The sequence below is a fragment of the Nerophis lumbriciformis genome, linkage group LG12 (genome assembly GCF_033978685.3).
Source record: "Nerophis lumbriciformis linkage group LG12, RoL_Nlum_v2.1, whole genome shotgun sequence".
NCBI lineage: Eukaryota > Metazoa > Chordata > Actinopteri > Syngnathiformes > Syngnathidae > Nerophis > Nerophis lumbriciformis.
The window spans coordinates 36,407,407-36,425,589 of record NC_084559.2 but is presented as its reverse complement, the minus strand read 5'-3'; the positions used below and the strand labels follow the sequence as shown (position 1 = coordinate 36,425,589).

At 39.1% G+C, this 18,183-nt stretch overlaps 2 protein-coding genes across 3 annotated transcripts in view; both read right to left on the bottom strand.

The window, feature by feature from the left end:
* Window positions 1-645: 645 nt before the first annotated feature.
* f2r (coagulation factor II (thrombin) receptor) lies at window positions 646-10,454 on the bottom strand. 2 transcript variants are annotated; one of them, XM_061986535.1, is made up of 3 exons: window positions 9,022-9,152; window positions 6,477-6,625; window positions 646-1,947 (listed from the first exon to the last, which is right to left on the bottom strand). In XM_061986535.1, exons 2-3 carry the CDS (start codon window positions 6,502-6,504, stop codon window positions 728-730), a joined length of 1,248 nt encoding a protein of 415 aa, XP_061842519.1. In that variant the 5' UTR covers window positions 6,505-6,625; window positions 9,022-9,152; the 3' UTR covers window positions 646-727. The 2 variants fall into 2 exon arrangements, with proteins under 2 accessions (XP_061842519.1, XP_061842518.1); XM_061986534.1 differs by lacking the exon at window positions 6,477-6,625 and having other exon boundaries at window positions 9,022-10,454.
* Window positions 10,455-10,577: 123 nt separating this feature from the next.
* iqgap2 (IQ motif containing GTPase activating protein 2) overlaps window positions 10,578-18,183 on the bottom strand; it is a 95,066-nt gene continuing 87,460 nt past the window's right edge. Inside the window, exons 33-38 of the mRNA XM_061986533.2 lie at window positions 13,308-13,395; window positions 12,998-13,210; window positions 12,777-12,937; window positions 12,552-12,695; window positions 11,234-11,342; window positions 10,578-11,114 (exon numbers count right to left, since the gene is read on the bottom strand). Coding sequence (XP_061842517.1) covers window positions 11,001-11,114; window positions 11,234-11,342; window positions 12,552-12,695; window positions 12,777-12,937; window positions 12,998-13,210; window positions 13,308-13,395 — 829 coding nt within the window. The 3' untranslated portion in view covers window positions 10,578-11,000. The remainder of the gene's footprint in view (window positions 11,115-11,233; window positions 11,343-12,551; window positions 12,696-12,776; window positions 12,938-12,997; window positions 13,211-13,307; window positions 13,396-18,183) is intronic.

Genomic DNA, 18,183 nt, shown 5'->3' with positions numbered 1-18,183 from the left:
TTTGCGCAAATAAACGGTGCTTATAGCTTGTACATTTTACTTCCACTTGGTTTTATTTTGCCAATATTATCACTAACATATCAAGGCACCCCGACATTCTATTGTAACAAAACATGAAATACAGAAAAATACACAAAGTGTAACCTTTATATTTTGGTCTCTCGCCAACTTTGACGGCGGTGGGTTAAAGTTGAGTTGTTTAGAAGATATTTGTGTTGTCTTCCTTGCAAAAGTACCACAAAGGCAGGACACGCTTGACTCCACTATATTTTTCAACAGCCGCCTCTTTTCTCGTCTCCCGCGCTTTTTTTAGCTCCTCCCCCGTCCGTTCTATATTCGGGCCCACAGATACGATAGGAATGAAATGCGGGACCGAATTAAAAATATATATAATAAATGTGTTATTTGAAAATAACAATAATATGTCTCAATAATATGTAAATAAGAATTCATGCCTGACAAAGTACTTTCCATACATAATTAGGAATAACATTCATGGTTCCACATATTGACAAAACATCAAACAACGTTCAGGTATTTTCATGTAACTTACACATCTTGTGTAATTATAACAATAATACAAGATAATAAAATACATTATATTTACATGACATAATTGACCCGGTTAGAAACATACCAAATCAAACGTTACAAAGGCAACAACACCGATTTTATTCAGTAAATGAATGTGTTCCTTGCTGTCCCACCGAGACACAAATAAACCTGGTCAAGTGTCCAGCATGCTGTACTGAGTCTGACCCCCAGACCCACTTTGACCAACCTCCATCTTGCACGGCCTGCTGCTGTCCCTGCGCCTGCTGGTTCTGGTACTCTCGGTGCGCACACTGCTCGCCGTCAGATGCGGACGCCGGCGTCCAAACAGCGCCACCACCCGCTTCCTGCACTGAGACGAACCGAAGTAGTAAAGCATCGGGTCCAGGCAGCAGCTGAGGCTCCCCGCGCACGTGGCGAGCAGGTAGGCCCGATAGGATGCGTCGCCGCTGGAGGCGTGCGCGACATCGATGTAGTGGATCATAAGGATCACGTTGGCGGGGGTGAAGCACACCACGAACACCACCAGGACGATCGCCGCCATCACCACCGCCCGAGTCTTTTTGGAGCGGTTCTCGATGTTGGCGGCCGCCAAGGCGTGGATGATGCGCACGTAGCACGCCGCGGTGAGGACAAGGGGGATGAAGAAGAACACGGACGAGTAGACGGGGAAGAAGTAGCGATAATATGATTGGAGTTCGACTGCGTCGTGCACGTCGTGGCAGGTGGTGATGCGCAGTTGGGGCAGGTGCGCCGTCTGACCCGTCGCTAAAAGAGGCGCCGCGCCGGCCAGGGCCAGCAGCCACATGGCGGCGCACACGGCCCACGCCGTCTGCGGGCTGCGCCAAGTCAGCGAGTTCATGGGGTAGACGACAGCCAGGAGGCGGTCCAAGCCGATGCACGCCATGAGCAGCACCGAGCAGTACATGTTGCAGTAGAAGGCGGCCGTCACCACCCTGCACATGAAGGCGCCGTAGGTCCAGTTGTTGCCATGGTAACGATAGGCCACCTTGAAGGGGAGGAGCAAGCCGAAGAGCAGGTCTGCAGAGGCCAGGTTCAACATGTAGATGACCGCGGGCTTCCTGGGACGGACCGGATGGAGGAAGATGGCGGCGGCGAGCAGGTTGAGAGGCACGCTGACGACGAAGACCACGGTGTAGACGGAAGGGACGAAGGCCGTGGATAAGCAACCCTGCAGGAAACGCTTGACCTCCTCCGACACAAAGTAGCGCTTGTGATGAGGAGGGTGAAGGCCCGGATGTCTTCTCACAGCTTCCGGCTGGGATTCGGACCCAGAACCTGCGTCATAGCCGTCCAACACGGACAGGTCCAAGTACTCGGCGTCTCCTTCTGTCAGAACGTGTCCAGAGAAGGTCCGCAGGAAAGGTTCTGAAGCTTCGATCAGTTCAAACAAGGCAATCATTACCAGGAAAAGAGAATTATTCAACATTTTACTAACCTCATTTTTTTTTATGTAAAACTGAAAATAGAGACCGGTTCTTCATGAAAGAACTGCAGAGTTAATCGTTATCATAATAAGGGAAAAACATTCTTGGTAATCATTCAAAGGAGGCAAACAAAAACATTTTAAAAGGGGAACTGCACTTTTTTGGAATTTTGCCCATCGATCACAATCATTATTAGGGAGACAAGAAGACAAAAGTTGTGGTTTTTGCCTTCTAACAAACGTCGGCTCGTTCTTGGGAGCAAGCAATGCAGCTAATGGGAGCATTTTATTCTATCTTTAGAAATGCATTTAAAAACGCTCAACAATTTCAGTAACCTGTATAATAACCAAACTGTAGCGAAATTGTTGTAAGAGCGAACGCAGACGAACTCTTTTTAGAATGAATCAGAATCATAAAACACGGGACGTGATGGTAAGACTGTCCATTATATCATGCTAACACATCGGCATGCTACGGTATTAGTTGTAAAAGCTAACCACGGCAAGATATAAGCTAGCTTATACGTTCAGCACAAAACGTGTTTGAGTTTGTAATGCACTACACAATGCGAAAATTAATCTGTGCTGAGTCCAGCTGGCCAGGAATGTTATTTTCCCAGTCAACTATGGGTAAGCACTCCATTTAAGTCAAAATAGCTTGACTTCAAGTTCCACATTTGCAGTTTCGATTCACTTTCACCTCACTTTCTAGGCTTCTATCGGCTCCAATATCTCACTCTTCCTTCGTGCTCAATTCTCGAAGCAGTAGTTCATCCTCAAAAAGGTTGTATATCCTAATTTTTCCAAAAATAGTGGTTTTTGTTGTCTACAAGTCTGCCACGATTAGAAAACACATCATGTTTGATTCCGGAAGTAGGAAGACACATTTGTTGCCAGGAGTCGGAAGTGTGCAGCTATGGAAACGGAAATAAACATGACGAAGAATTAAGTTTCGGAAATGATTAAAATGACCAAAATACGGTAAGTATTGAACATATTACGTATTTTTATGTCTGTTACTACATTTTATATATATACTTGCAGTATGTATATAGAACATATTGCATATTGATATGAAGTTGTCTGTTACTACATTATATATATACTTGCAGTGTGTATATAGAACATATTGCATATTGTTATGATGGTGTCTGTTACTACATTATATATAGACTTGCAGTGTGTGTATATAAAAGTTGATGGAGGGTTTTGAAGTTGTCTTAAGGGGCTTTGAAGGCGTGATTCGATTCTTGGGGGTAAGAATTGATTAAAAACTATTCTTGATTCCAAATCAATACTTTTTTTATTACCATTAGGTGCCAGTTCTATGATTAACTATATTCCTCCATAAAATAGATAAACGCTGTGATACATTTCTGCATTACTTTTGTTTAATACAATTCTACTCAAACATTTAATAAAGTCAAATATAAATAGGGCAAAAGGAGAAATATCCCACATTTATTTTTTCTAAAGTAAATCTGTGCAGCTACAATATGATTTGCCAGAATAATAAAAAAAAATCTCCGGGTTGGGGAGTAGATCTTGCCCCAAGTGGAGGAGTTCAAGTACCTCGGAGTCTTGTTTACGAGTGAGGGAAGAGTGGATCGTGAGATTGACAGGCGGATCGGTGCGGCGTCTTCAGTAATGCGGACGCTGTATCGATCCGTTGTGGTGAAGAAGGAGCTGAGCCGTAAGGCAAAGCTCCCAATTTACCGGTCCATTTACGTTCCCATCCTCACCTATGGTCATGAGCTTTGGGTTATGACCGAAAGGACAAGATCACGGGTACAAGCGGCCGAAATTAGTTTCCTCCGTCGGGTGGCGGGGCTCTCCCTTAGAGATAGGGTGAGAAGCTCTGCCATCCGGGGGGAGCTCAAAGTAAAGCCGCTGCTCCTCCACATCGAGAGGAGCCAGATGAGGTGGTTCGGGCATCTGGTCAGGATGCCACCCGAACGCCTCCCTAGAGAGGTGTTTAGGGCACGTCCGACCGGTAGGAGGCCGCGGGGAAGACCCAGGACACGTTGGGAAGACTATGTCTCCCGGCTGGCCTGGGAACGCCTCAGGGTCCTACAGGAAGAGCTGGACGAAGTGCCTGGGGAGAGGGAAGTCTGGGCTTCCCTGCTTAGGCTGCTGCCCCCGCGACCCGACCTCGGATAAGCGGAAGAAGATGGATGGATGGAATAAAAAAAATTAAAAAAAAACAATTTAAAAAAAAATATACAGGTAAAAGCCAGTAAATTAGAATATTTTGAAAAACTTGATTTATTTCAGTAATTGCATTCAAAAGGTGTAACTTGTACATTATATTTATTCATTGCACACAGACTGATGCATTCAAATGTTTATTTCATTTAATTTTGATGATTTGAAGTGGCAACAAATGAAAATCCAAAATTCCGTGTCACAAAATTAGAATATTACTTAAGGCTAATACAAAAAAGGGATTTTTAGAAATGTTGGCCAACTGAAAAGTATGAAAATGAAAAATATGAGCATGTACAATACTCAATACTTGGTTGGAGCTCCTTTTGCCTCAATTACTGCGTTAATGCGGCGTGGCATGGAGTCGATGAGTTTCTGGCACTGCTCAGGTGTTATGAGAGCCCAGGTTGCTCTGATAGTGGCCTTCAACTCTTCTGCGTTTTTGGGTCTGGCATTCTGCATCTTCCTTTTCACAATACCCCACAGATTTTCTATGGGGCTAAGGTCAGGGGAGTTGGCGGGCCAATTTAGAACAGAAATACCATGGTCCGTAAACCAGGCACGGGTAGATTTTGCGCTGTGTGCAGGCGCCAAGTCCTGTTGGAACTTGAAATCTCCATCTCCATAGAGCAGGTCAGCAGCAGGAAGCATGAAGTGCTCTAAAACTTGCTGGTAGACGGCTGCGTTGACCCTGGATCTCAGGAAACAGAGTGGACCGACACCAGCAGATGACATGGCACCCCAAACCATCACCCAACCATGCAAATTTTGCATTTCCTTTGGAAATCGAGGTCCCAGAGTCTGGAGGAAGACAGGAGAGGCACAGGATCCACGTTGCCTGAAGTCTAGTGTAAAGTTTCCACCATCAGTGATGGTTTGGGGTGCCATGTCATCTGCTGGTGTCGGTCCACTCTGTTTCCTGAGATCCAGGGCCAACGCAGCCGTCTACCAGCAAGTTTTAGAGCACTTCATGCTTCCTGCTGCTGACCTGCTCTATGGAGATGGAGATTTCATGTTCCAACAGGACTTGGCGCCTGCAAAAATCTACCCGTGCCTGGTTTACGGACCATGGTATTTCTGTTCTAAATTGGCCCGCCAACTCCCCTGACCTTAGCCCCATAGAAAATCTGTGGGGTATTGTGAAAAGGAAGATACAGAATGCCAGACCCAAAAACGCAGAAGAGTTGAAGGCCACTATCAGAGCAACCTGGGCTCTCATAACACCTGAGCAGTGCCAGAAACTCATCGACTCCATGCCACGCCGCATTAACGCAGTAATTGAGGCAAAAGGAGCTCCAACCAAGTATTGAGTATTGTACATGCTCATATTTTTCATTTTCATACTTTCCAGTTGGCCAACATTTCTAAAAATCCCTTTTTTGTATTAGCCTTAAGTAATATTCTAATTTTGTGACACACGGAATTTTGGATTTTCATTTGTTGCCACTTCAAATCATCAAAATTAAATGAAATAAACATTTGAATGCATCAGTCTGTGTGCAATGAATAAATATAATGTACAAGTTACACCTTTTGAATGCAATTACTGAAATAAATCAAGTTTTTCAAAATATTCTAATTTACTGGCTTTTACCTGTATATATATATATATATATATATATATATATATTTTTTTTTTATGTTGATTTTTAAAAACCCATTAAGATTTGTTAGAAATAAGAATCCCGAACAATCTGATAATCACATTTTTTTGACATCCCAAGTACTTTTCACATTCTAATCGATACAGTACCAATTTCTGGTAGTCCGGAACCTATACAGTACCCAAAAGCTACTTTTGTATGTTCAAATCAGTTCAATGTTGATTGTTTAAGAAACTTTTTTTGTTTTTTAAACATTTAATGCTAAGCTGTACTGTCCAGTAAGAGTGCACAAAAAAAATTAATTCACATTCGAATCGTGATTCTTATTCATCCTGATTCTAAATTGATTCTTGATTGTTTTAAAAATAAAAAAAGTATCAATGTTTTAAAATACTTTTTAGGCCATCTCCATGCAACCAGAAGGACCTGTTTAGAAAAAGTTTCATCATAATACCAAATAATACAGTGTTACAATCGGTTTGAATCAAGATTCGTGTTGATCCAAGAATCAATTCTGAATCGAATAGTCACCCGTGAAATCGGATCGAATCATTTCGTGCCCAAAGATATACACCCCTAGAAGCCATTTATTTTTTTCTTATACGTCCGTGTCTCATTCTTAAGCATATTCTATAAAAATATGTTATAGCGATCAATAAGATATTTACCAAGTGGGACTTCAGTTTCCATGCACATGTAAGCCCATTCCTAACTTTGAGGAATTACTCGGGATGTGATAAAGTAGCTTCACGTCGTGGCCGGGTGACAATCCTAGCAATATCCCTTGGAGGATCCTCTTCGAGGCTACCGGTGAGTACTGTAATGTACAGAACATACTCAAAGATACTATATTGGGTGAAACAATTGTAACAGTAACCATATGGCTGTTATTTCATATTTAAAGAGATATAGAAATGTTTAAAAAACGTTAATATTTTGTAACCAATTTTTATGCTCTATGTAAATATTTATTTTAATAATCCTACTTCTCGGAAATGCGTTCATCACAGTCATGTTCGGCACCAATCAACCACAAACGAGGGACAACTGTAGTAGACTTTGCATGCCAAGACTGTATGCAGTAGTGTATAGACTAAGGAGTGTCACCTTACCCAGAAAGCAATCTTTGCCATTAAGTTGAATGTGCCGGTTGCTCCCTACGGAGTGTTTATACTGTAAGCATTGTAACATTTACACACCAGATGCAGCGGAGAGTGGCTTCAGCACCCCCCGTGACCCCGAGTGGGACAAGCGGTAGAAAATGCATGGATGGATGTTTGATTGTAACATGCGCCTTAGTTGTAGTGTCCATCACCAAATTTGGAGGTGTTTAAATTGCCAGGTACAATCGCTAATGCTAAATGGTAGCATGTCTAGAGCTAATTCCATGTAAATTAGCACGGAGCGAGTGCATTTTGAAAAGTGGAGCCTTAGAGTACATTTAAACTTTATTTTATTTATTCATACACAGTGCGCAATTTGTAGTATTTAAAAACATTTTTGTTTTTTAATTAAATTTTACTTCTGCTACTATATGTAAAAACCTGCACTGCAAGAACGTAATTTCCCCACTGTGGGATAAAGAAAAAGTCCCTCCTATCCAAAGCACCCTATTTTTTTGCTTTGTTGGCATAGAATATTGCAATGTAGTCTGGTTGCGTACGCTCTGACTGCTGGACTGCTTGTTTCCAAGTCAAGTGCTTGAGCCGGTGGTCGAGTTCGCAACTAGGTGATGTCACGCACAAACAAAAGGTATTGAAATATGGCACCCTTTGATTTTACGTGAATCGATCCTCGATAGCACCGACGGACTTAAGTCAATACCTTTTAAAGTACATAATTTGGTACATATGCTTAATTGTGTATAATAAATGTTTCTGCAAACATATTTGCGAAATGCTGACAAACAGACGTGTCTCACAACTAAGTTTAAGAAAGATTGCGCAATCAGAGGGCATATGCATTTTGCTCAGTTTGTGCAGCAGCATCTAAGGTTTCTGCTTAGGAATTGTGCAAATTCAGCCATATTTATTACAGAAAAGGATGGAATCATCCATAAAAAAAGTTCAATGGACAAATATTGTGTTTTACATTTTTGCTCTTCCTCCTTTAAACACATCACTGAACACCAACAATGGTGTTCAATTCACTAAAACAGCAAACATCATATTCATAGAACTCCATCCATCCATCCATCTTCTACCGCTTATTCCCTTTGGGGTCGCGGGGGGCGCTGAAGCCTATCTCAGCTACAATCGGGCGGAAGGCGGGGTACACCCTGGACAAGTCGCCACCTCATCGCAGTATTCATATTATCTATATATATTCATAGAACTGCCATTGTTTAATCTTTCATGGGTCACATCATTAGGTACTCCTGCACAATCTAATGAGAGCTAAACCAAGAGATTTGAGAGGTAATTTTTAACAATGTTTAGTAATATTGGTTGGTTTTTAGGAGTGTATAACTGCATGCACTACATCAGGGGTGTCAAACTCATTTTCATTGAGGGCCACATTGCAGTAATGGCTGCTTTCAGAGGGCCGCTTTTTTTTAAATTAACTTACATTATGCATGTGGGTAATAACCTGTGATTAATCATGATTAATCGAAATGCATATGCCTTTGATTATTAGATTTTTTTATGTATAACTTGCTTCAAAATCATAAATAAAGGTGACAAGCAGATATTTAACTATTTGTGTTTATCCCACAAAAGTAGTTTTGCAATACAGTATATAATTATTTAATTGGCATAATCAGATAATATTAAAGTTTAAAATATGCATTTTTTTGGTCAAAATTAAAAGAATGAATGTATTTAGTAAAAAAAATAAAAAATAAGTATTTTATTGAAACCCATTTTTTTCAGGCTTTTGCGGGCCACTTAAAATTATGTGGCAGGCCAGAACTGTCCCCGGGCCTTGGGCTTGACACCTTCGATGTGCACATAATTATTCACAATGAGTAAATATTAACATCATATATTCTTATCTGTTACTATGTTGAGGTAAAGTATGGCTCAGTGTCAATTTATTACATCATTAAATTGTGCAGGGAGACCTAATGTGCGTACAGTAACTGGATAATATTAGTGTAAGCTATAATTACATTTACAGTCCCACTTAAAACTGGTAGGAAATTACTGTACCACTTATGCATTCTTGTTTTACTTCAGTCTTGAACAACCAACAAATGAGAGAGAAACTTACCATTCATGACGCCGAGTGCCGAGCTGTAAAGAGAATCAAACACCAACAACAGCAAAAGTGACAGATGAACTGTGGCCATTGCTAGTTCCTCTAACGGTTTGCCAGAAGTGACAACAGTTTGTTTTATCAGCAAATGTTAGGATACTGTACATACAGTCAGGGTGCTGCCACACCCACTCTCTACTCCCCCTTGGCAGAAATGTGTTTTCTTATTTATGGACAGAATTAAGAAACCAATTACCATAATGTTTTTCCGTTATTGTAGTACATGACAGTAATACAATATGGTTTGTTTGGATATCAATGTTGACAGTTTTAGTACTCGACTTTAACAATACCTGAGTCACAAGTCACAATGTTTGTAATATTTTGCAGTTTAAGACATTTTGGGATTCCATACAGATACATTGATTATAGTCAAGTAACCAAATAATCATGTTCAGCTTATTAAAATATTTCACAAACTGTAAAACACAAATTCCCTACATTGTGAATACTTGGATAGTCAACTATTCTCTAAAAGGAAGTATTTCGTACACCATTTTCATCATTTGAAAGTTATATAATACATCAAATTAATAACATATGCTTTTATTTCCAAATTGTCAGTAAAAATATTTGTTGTAATTCAAATAAAGTTCTATGTGTACAATACATGAGGTTCATAGTAATATTTCTATTAAATATGGAAAACATACTGCAAAGCAGGGGTTCCGAACCGTTTTTACCTTGGGGTTCAACTTTTCCACTAGAGAGGGGCCCCGGGACCCACTCAAATATTAATACTAAAATAGTAATTTTACTCGTGATTTTAATATATTTAACCCACTTACAATTTAACAGGATAAACCTTGTCAAGTGATATGAAACCATGTGTTAATTATCAAGGCTTAAGTCAGGCTGATTGTAAAAATAAGTACCAAATAAATATCCTGCAAAAGAAGGGACTCATAAAAACTGATGAAAAATTTGAAGCTAAAGTGAATAAATTCTAAATTATTAATAACTATGTTTTTTAAATAAACTGTCAATAAAATGTAACTGCAAATGTAAAGACAGCTTCACAACTTTAGTCATACTTTTTGCGTTTCAGCAACTTCTCTTTGAATTTAGTTGCGGACTTCGTCTGTTTTGATATTGTCATTACTGCCCCAAGTGGTGGAAAAGTGCATTACAACTGAGTATTGCTGCGGCCCGTAGGGACCACAGCTAAGAAACAGATTTTTTGGCAACCCCTTAAGGGGGCGCTCATGGCCAAACACGGGCCCTGGCTCAGTGGTTCAGAAACACTGCTGCAAAAGCATGACTGGAATAAACCAAAATTATCGATTCTAATTTATATTCTACTTAAATCAGTTTGAATTGCACCCCTACTTCTTGTATGCGACATCAGTTCAATTTTGGTAGACATTCTCAATTTCATTTGGAATTTTACACAATTTCGTGCAAAATTTTGTTGCAGATCTATACCACTGCAAACATATTATATTTTTGAAGTCCAAAAAAATAGTTTTGACTTGTTCAGGATCTCATAAGGAAAAACAGAAATATCCAAATTATTTTTGGACATTTATTATACATTGTTTCGTCGACAAAATCAATTTACACTGACAATACATATTAAAAATACAATATTTGTAGTATTTAAAAGTTTTATTAATTAAAATATGATTCATCTTTGATTAAAAAGGCACCAGTGAACTACAGTATTCATGAAGCCCAGAGGACTCCACCAAATGTTTTGGAACTGTTTCATCAAGAACAAAAACAATAGTGTTCCTTTAATACAGAACAAAAATATCTTTATAATTAAAATACATCATACTTAACTCTCCACAAGGGGAAAACAAAGAAAACTCGGCAACATGTATTTTGAATTAATCAAATTATTTGATGAACTAATCGTCATGCTGTCAGAAGGCACAACCTATTTTCATCTTCACTAGTGGTGCTTTTGGTTTATTATTATTCTTTGGTATTCACTTGCCATAGAATTTCTTATTTAGGAGGAAAATGAGCAAGTTGACATTGACTTTAGCTTTATCGAACATCTTCATAACAGCCACACCTTCATATTGGAGCTGCAGGAGGTCCTGGACACACACACACCAAATGACTACAACTGCAGGACATTATGAGTGGAATGAAGACGACTGCATAAAACCTAACAAGTCGTCAGTATCTTAATGTCTAACACTGGAAAGGTGTTTACCTGGAAATGAAGCTGAACTTTTTCCATCTCCACTCCCATAAACTTGGCTTTCACTTCAAAATCCCCAACTTCTTCACTGGGGGAAATGTCAAACATGACATTCTTAAACCTGACAGGCAAAAAGAACAGATAAGTGTTGATGCAGCACATTGAGGGAAATGGAAGCATAATTTCCAGTGAAAGTGTTATATCTAATGTGCTAATGTTTTTGCATCAGCCTGCATGCTGATGACTTTTGTATGACAGTAGAAGGTGAGTTCAAATGACTTGAGTGGGTATAGGATTGTTGACTCTTCAAATATATATTTGTTTTAAATGAGAACATTTTATTCAACTTTCTTCTTACTCTGACAAGATTGGGAACTGCACCTTTTTTGGAATTCACAGTCCATATTGGATCAAGGATACATACAGTACAGGCCAAAAGTATGGACACACCTTCTCATTCAATGTGTTTTCTTTATTTTTCCTGACTATTTACAATGTAGATTGTCACTGAAGGCATCACAACTATGAATGAACACATGTGGAGTTATGTACTTAACAAAAAGTGAAATAACTGAAAACATGTTTTATATTCTAGTTTTTTCAAAATAGTCACCCTTTGCTCTAGTTACTTTTTTGCACACTCTCTGCATTCTCTCGATGAGCTTCAAGAGGTAGTCACCTGAAATGGTTTTCACCTCACGGGTGTGCTTGAAGATCATCGAGAGAATGCCAAGAGTGTGCAAAGCAGTAATCAGAGCAAAGGGTGGCTTACTTGAAGAAACTAAAATACAAAACATGTTTTCGGTTATTTCACCTTTTTTTGTTAAGTACATAACTCTACATGTGTTCGTTCATAGTTTTGATGCCTTCAGTGACAATCTACAATGTAAATAGTCATGAAAATAAAGAAAACCCATTGAATGAGAAGGTATGTTCAAACTTTTGGCCTGTACTGTATAAAAACTGCCGGTATATGATGTATCACTTGTAATTGTATAACTGTCGAAATAAACTTAAATCAAACCAAACGTGTTCTTGTCTATGTAAGGATTGTGAACGATAGGCAAACATTTAAAATAAGTGAAGTTCCACTTTAAGGTCGGAAATAAGGTTTAAAAAGAGCAGACTGTGTGCTTCTGTGAGGATGCTACATTGCTCGCAAGACATTTACTTGTACAATATTACCGTACACCTTCAATAACGTGTTGCAGGTGGCGGAGAATGCATTCATTTAGCACCGCAACAAAGCACTGGTAGCTTCTTTTTCAGTGAGGTTACGTTGGCACAGGTGCCATTATGGAACTGGGTTTCAGTGCCCATTTCTACTCACTGGTTGGTCTGAAGTCCTTCGATCTCCAGAATGACTCCCTTCTCATGCAGCCTGGCTCCAGTGTACTTCAGTGACTGAGGTTTCCACTTCTTGCTGCCCTTTTCTTCTCCTTTGCTGTCCATTTTGATAGATCTGCGTGAATTTCTAACCACACAACACAGTAGAGCATGAGCGGTGACGTCCCAAGCAAGCACAGCACACAAAGCTGGGCACAGTCGTCCTCACTTGCGGTTGAGGTTGTCCAGGCAGGTCTTGATATAGGTGTCGTAATAATTCATCTGCTCCTGGTAGAAGTTTGTTTTGGAGTTGAGTGCCAACAGAGTCTGCTGGAGCTTCACAAGCTCGGCCTTCCGCCTTTGTCTGTAGCGTCTTTGGTAGCGAATATCCTGGTGATGAGTTGGACAAGTTGAGAACGACTAAGCCTTCTGAGGGAGCTGCTTCCATACCTTAGCGATGTCGTTGATGACGTCTTGGTATTTGTTAGCGGCGGTGATGACGTTAGCTTGCTCCAAGTTCCGAAGGTTCCTCAGGATCTTTCTCTTCTTTTGCTCCAGGGGAAGCTGACTGTCCTCCAGTACTGCCGGGCTGCTCTTCAGACCCTCTGGGGTCTGAGCGTCCTGAACTGCCCGCCGCACCACTATCTTGCTGTGTTCAGACTCCTGCGGAAAGAAGACGAATAACTGTATAAAACAAACTAAAAGCATGTAAAGACGCAAGATAGAATTTTGGAAGAAGGCAAAAAAAAAAGAAAGTCACCTGAGGAGCTGTGGCAGGTGTTTCTAGAATTTCAGGCAGTGTCTCTCCAGGTTGAATTTGAACCACATCTACTATAAGCTTTTTTGTCCTAAACGGCAAAAACACACATATTCAATATTTCTTGAAATACATTAAATTAGTTATATTACTCTGTTGAAGAACCCATTCTACTTAAGTACTATACAGATAACACATCTTTATTCTTTTTTCATACGCTTTCCTCAAATTAGCTAGATCTTTTTCTTAGCCCTTTAAATTGAAGCAACTCAATATGTTAATGTCAATATTTAGAGAATGTGTGTGCAAACTTTTTCTTCCGAGCGTCACATACTGACAATTTAAAGCATGCCGGGGACATTTTATTTTCATTTTAAAACAGGCAACAATCTCGTTTATCACTGTTAATTGACCGCGTTAAAGGAATTCCCACAAAGTAGGAATCTTCAATTATGAATCAAATATTTTCATAGTTAGAACATAAAAACCCAACCTCCAATGCATTTTTAAACATTATAAAAGCCCTATAAACATGTAACAACACTCTTTAGTCACCTTTACACTCTTAATCCAATATTGCAATGCAAATCAGTGGCCTTGATACTGAACAGTGTGCGCTCTGATCAGTTTGGTATTATTTAGGGGCCAGTACTACTGCATTATTGGTATTTTTTTGTTTACTTAGGCCATTTTTATGCTACAAATTTTTTTTAATTTAGTATCCAAAAAATTGTCCAATATAAATAAAATAATTTGAAAATATCTCCCACAAATCTCCAACTATCTGAAGAGGCAATATTTGAAGTGCAATGTGGCGAGGGACGACTGTTTAAAAAGTTGTATGTTTAAAGAAATATGCTGTATCGATTATATTTCAGTTATTAGTATCAACGCTTTCACTTCGTCTTGCTATATTACGCTTGTTTCACTTTTTGCTGTTTTTTTTACATGTCTTGGTTCTTGGTTAGTTTTCTTTACTGTTTTCCATCACAATATCAATAAAACATATTTATCTATTAGGACTGTGAATCTTTGGGCACCACACGATTTGATTCAGAATCGATTCTCAATTCAAAGCGATTCACGATTCAAAATCAATACTTTAATAATAATGGGTGCCAGTTGTATGACTGGTATGTTGTATAACTACATTCCTCCATAAAATAGGTAAAAAGCTCTAATAAATGTCTCTATTATTTAAAATAAAACTGACTTTGTTTAATAAAATGCTACCAAAACATTTAATAAAGTCATATACAAATAAGACAACATTTCTCTTTTCTAAAGTAAATCTGTACAGCAGATATGGGCATCTACACCAACAGTATGATTTTCCTGAGTGGCTGGACAAGACGAATAAACTTTTTTTTTAACTTTTAATTTATTTTTTTAAATTATTTGTATTAATTTTTTTTCAATCAATTAAGAATCACTACAAATTAAAATCAGGATTCATTCTAAAATAAAAAATGTTGACACCCCTATTTATCGTTTATTGTTCAGAATGTTACACAGGGATAAACAGCCCCACACAACAATCTGGACACGTGCAAACTCCTGCAAGCAATGCTTTGTTGTTCCAAATTATGTAAGTGTTATTTTGAAAAATCACACATTTTTATAAAATTACTTAATACAAATAGTTATTTACATGAACACAAATGTCACTGTTGTTTACAGGCAAGCCTAAGTTCAGCATACATAGTATTAGCTCATAGCGTTCTACAAGAAACAGAAGGATACATATTTATAGACAAGATAACCACAGCCAGCAAGCTTCTTCCTGTTTGGACAGGAAATGATTCAAGTGCAGGAAAAACTGGGACACTGGGTGATAGTCCATTAGAAAAAAAAAAAAAACTGTGCCACAAATGTCAGGGACAATACAAAAGTCATTGCAGCCTAATTCTGTATGTGACATTTTTGAAGTTATTTGTTAACATACCTACAGACAAAAATAAAAATTGGGACACACGGCCAATATCCATGCAGGAAGTGGAAAGGAATAAATACTGAGTGAAGTCAACCGCTCCCCGTTTGCAAGTTTTATAGCTTCCATTCTTCTGGGAAGACTTTCTACGTTGGCAGTGTTTTTCATCATGAGACGTGAGAGAGACGACCCCAATATTTTCACTACTTCATTTCAAAGGTTTTTCATAGGCTTGAGGTCAAGTAAAAACTTGCTTTGTACACAAACTAAACTTTCCCAAACAGGAACCACAAAGACTTATGCTTAAAGGCCTTATAGGATGACAATTTAAAATTAAGGGGCCTCACCCATTATGGGATTGCATGAATAACTTAACTTAAAGGTGGGAATCTTTAGGCATTTTATGATTTGAGTCAGAATCGATTCTTGATTCAACACGATTCTCAAAAATGTGTTATTTGGTATATAAATGATAATAAAACCTTTTCAAAACAGGTTTAAGATTACTGGCGTACGACTTATACATGCAGTGTTGGCCAAAAAACATCTGTTTAGAAAAAAAATAAGCATATTAACTTTATTTTCAGAAATTACAGAATAAAAACTGCATTTAGTTTAGATAATGAGTCATATATTGGAATATGGGATCCATTTTTTAAATTTGTTTTAATTAATAAATCAGTGGTCCGGAAACTACGGCCCTCTGGCCGGATCCTACCCGCCAGCGTCCAAAGTCCGGCCCGCACGAAGTCCCAAGTTTTTTAAAATTATTATCTTTTTAAATCTGTACTTTCTAATCCATTTTCTACCGCTTGTTACTCTCTGTGTCTCCTAGCCGCTCAGGCAAATCATATTGTCTAAAAATGCATATTCCCATTAATAACGTGACATCATCGCGCTCTGAATATATACAGTCAAGAAAATAAGTATTTGAACACCCTGCTATTTTGCAAGTTCTCCCACTTAGAAATCATTGAGGGTTCTGAAATTTTCATGGTAGGTGCATGTCCACTGTATGAGAGATAACCTAAAAAGAAAAATCCAGAAATCTCAATCTATGATTTTTTAACAATTTATTTGTGTGATACAGGTGAAAATAAGTATTTGAACACCAACATTAATATTTGGTAGAGTAGCCTTTGTTTGCAATTACAGAGTTCAAACGTTTCCTGTAGTTCTTCACCAGGTTTGCACAGACTACAGGAGGGATTTTGGCCCACTCCTCCACACAGATCTTCTCTAGATCAGTCAGGTTTCTGGACTGTCGCTGAGTAACACAGACTTTCAGCTCCCTCCAAAGATTTTCAATTGGATTTAGGTCTGGAGACTGGCTAGGCCACTCCAGAACCTTGATATGTTTCTTACAAAGCCACTTCTTGGTTTTCCTGGCTGTGTGCTTTGGGTCATTGTCATGTTGGAAGATCCAGCCATGACTCATCGTCAATGATCTGACTGAGGGAAGGAGGTTTTTGGCCAAAATCTCACAATACATGGCTGCAGTCATCCTCTCCTTAATACAGTACAGTCGTCCTGTCCCATGAGCAGAAAAACACCCCCAAAGCATGATGCTACCACCCTCATGCTTCACAGTAGGAATGGTGTTCTTGGGATGCTACGCATCATTCTTCTTCCTCCAAACACGCACAGTGGAATTATGACCAAAAAGGTCAATTTTGGTCTCATCTGTCCACAAAACTTTCTCCCATGACTCCTCTGGATCATCCAAATGGTCATTGGCAAACTTAAGACGGGCCTTAACATGTGCTGGTTTAAGCAGGGGAACCTTCCGTGCCATGCATGATTTCAAAGCATGACGTCTTAGTGTATTACCAACAGTGACCATGGAAACAGTGGTCCCAGCTCTTTTCAGGTCATTGACCAAGTCCTGCCGTGTAGTCCTGGGCTGATTCCTCACCTTTATTAGCATCATTGAGACCCCACGAGGTGATATCTTGCATGGGGCTCCACTCCCATTGAGATTGACCGTCATGTTTAGCTTCTTCCATTTTCTAATGATTGCTCCAACAGTGGACCTTTTTTCACCAAGCTGCTTGGCAATTTCTCCGTTGCCCTTTCCATCCTTGTGGAGTTGTACAATTTTGTCTCTGGTGTCTTTGGACAGCTCTTTGGTCTTAGCCATGCTGAATGTTTGGGTCTTACTGCTTGTATGGGGTGGACAGGTGTCTTTATGCAGCTATCGACCTCACAGAGGTGCATCTGATTCAGGATAATACAGTGGAGTGGAGGAGGACTTTTAAAGGCGGACTAACAGGTCTTTGAGGGTCAGAATTCTAGCTGATAGACAGGTGTTCAAATACTTATTTTCAGCTGTATCACACGAATAAATTGTTAAAAAATCATAGATTGTGATTTCTGGATTTTTCTTTTTAGGTTATCCCTCATACAGTGGACATGCACCTACCGTGAAAATTTCAGACCCCTCCATGATTTCTAAGTGGGAGAACTTGCAAAATAGCAGGGTGTTCAAATACTTATTTTCTTGACTGTATATATATATATATATATATATATATATATATATATATACACATCTCAATGCGGCCCCTTGAGTCAAATAGTTTGGGGACCCTTGTATTATCCATCCATCCATTTTCTACCGCTTGTCCCTTTCGAGGTCGCGGGGGGTGCTGGAGCCTATCTCCTGTATTAAATGGACCTAAATATATTACTTTATCCTTGTGGTTAAATATTGGACACAATGTGTTGTCAAGCTTATGAGATGTGATGCAAGTGTAAGCCACTGTGACACTACTGTTCATTTTTTAAATGATTTTATAATTTTTTTTATAAATGGCTGTGATGATAATGTAAATGAGGAATTTTCATCACTGTTATGTTTGAATTATTAACATTGATACTGTTGTTGATATACATTTTTGTTTGACTACTTTTGATTATTTTGTGTCATGTTTGTGTGTCCTTTCAATT

What these genes read in the sequence shown, in the direction of transcription:
- f2r (XM_061986534.1), bottom strand. Translation starts at nt 9,100, where the DNA reads ATGGCCACAGTTCATCTGTCACTTTTGCTGTTGTTGGTGTTTGATTCT. An exon ending in GGCACTCGGCGTCATGAATG is followed by an intron (nt 1,948 to 9,021) that starts GTAAGTTTCTCT and finishes AACTGATCGAAG; the next exon opens with CTTCAGAACCTTTCCTGCGG.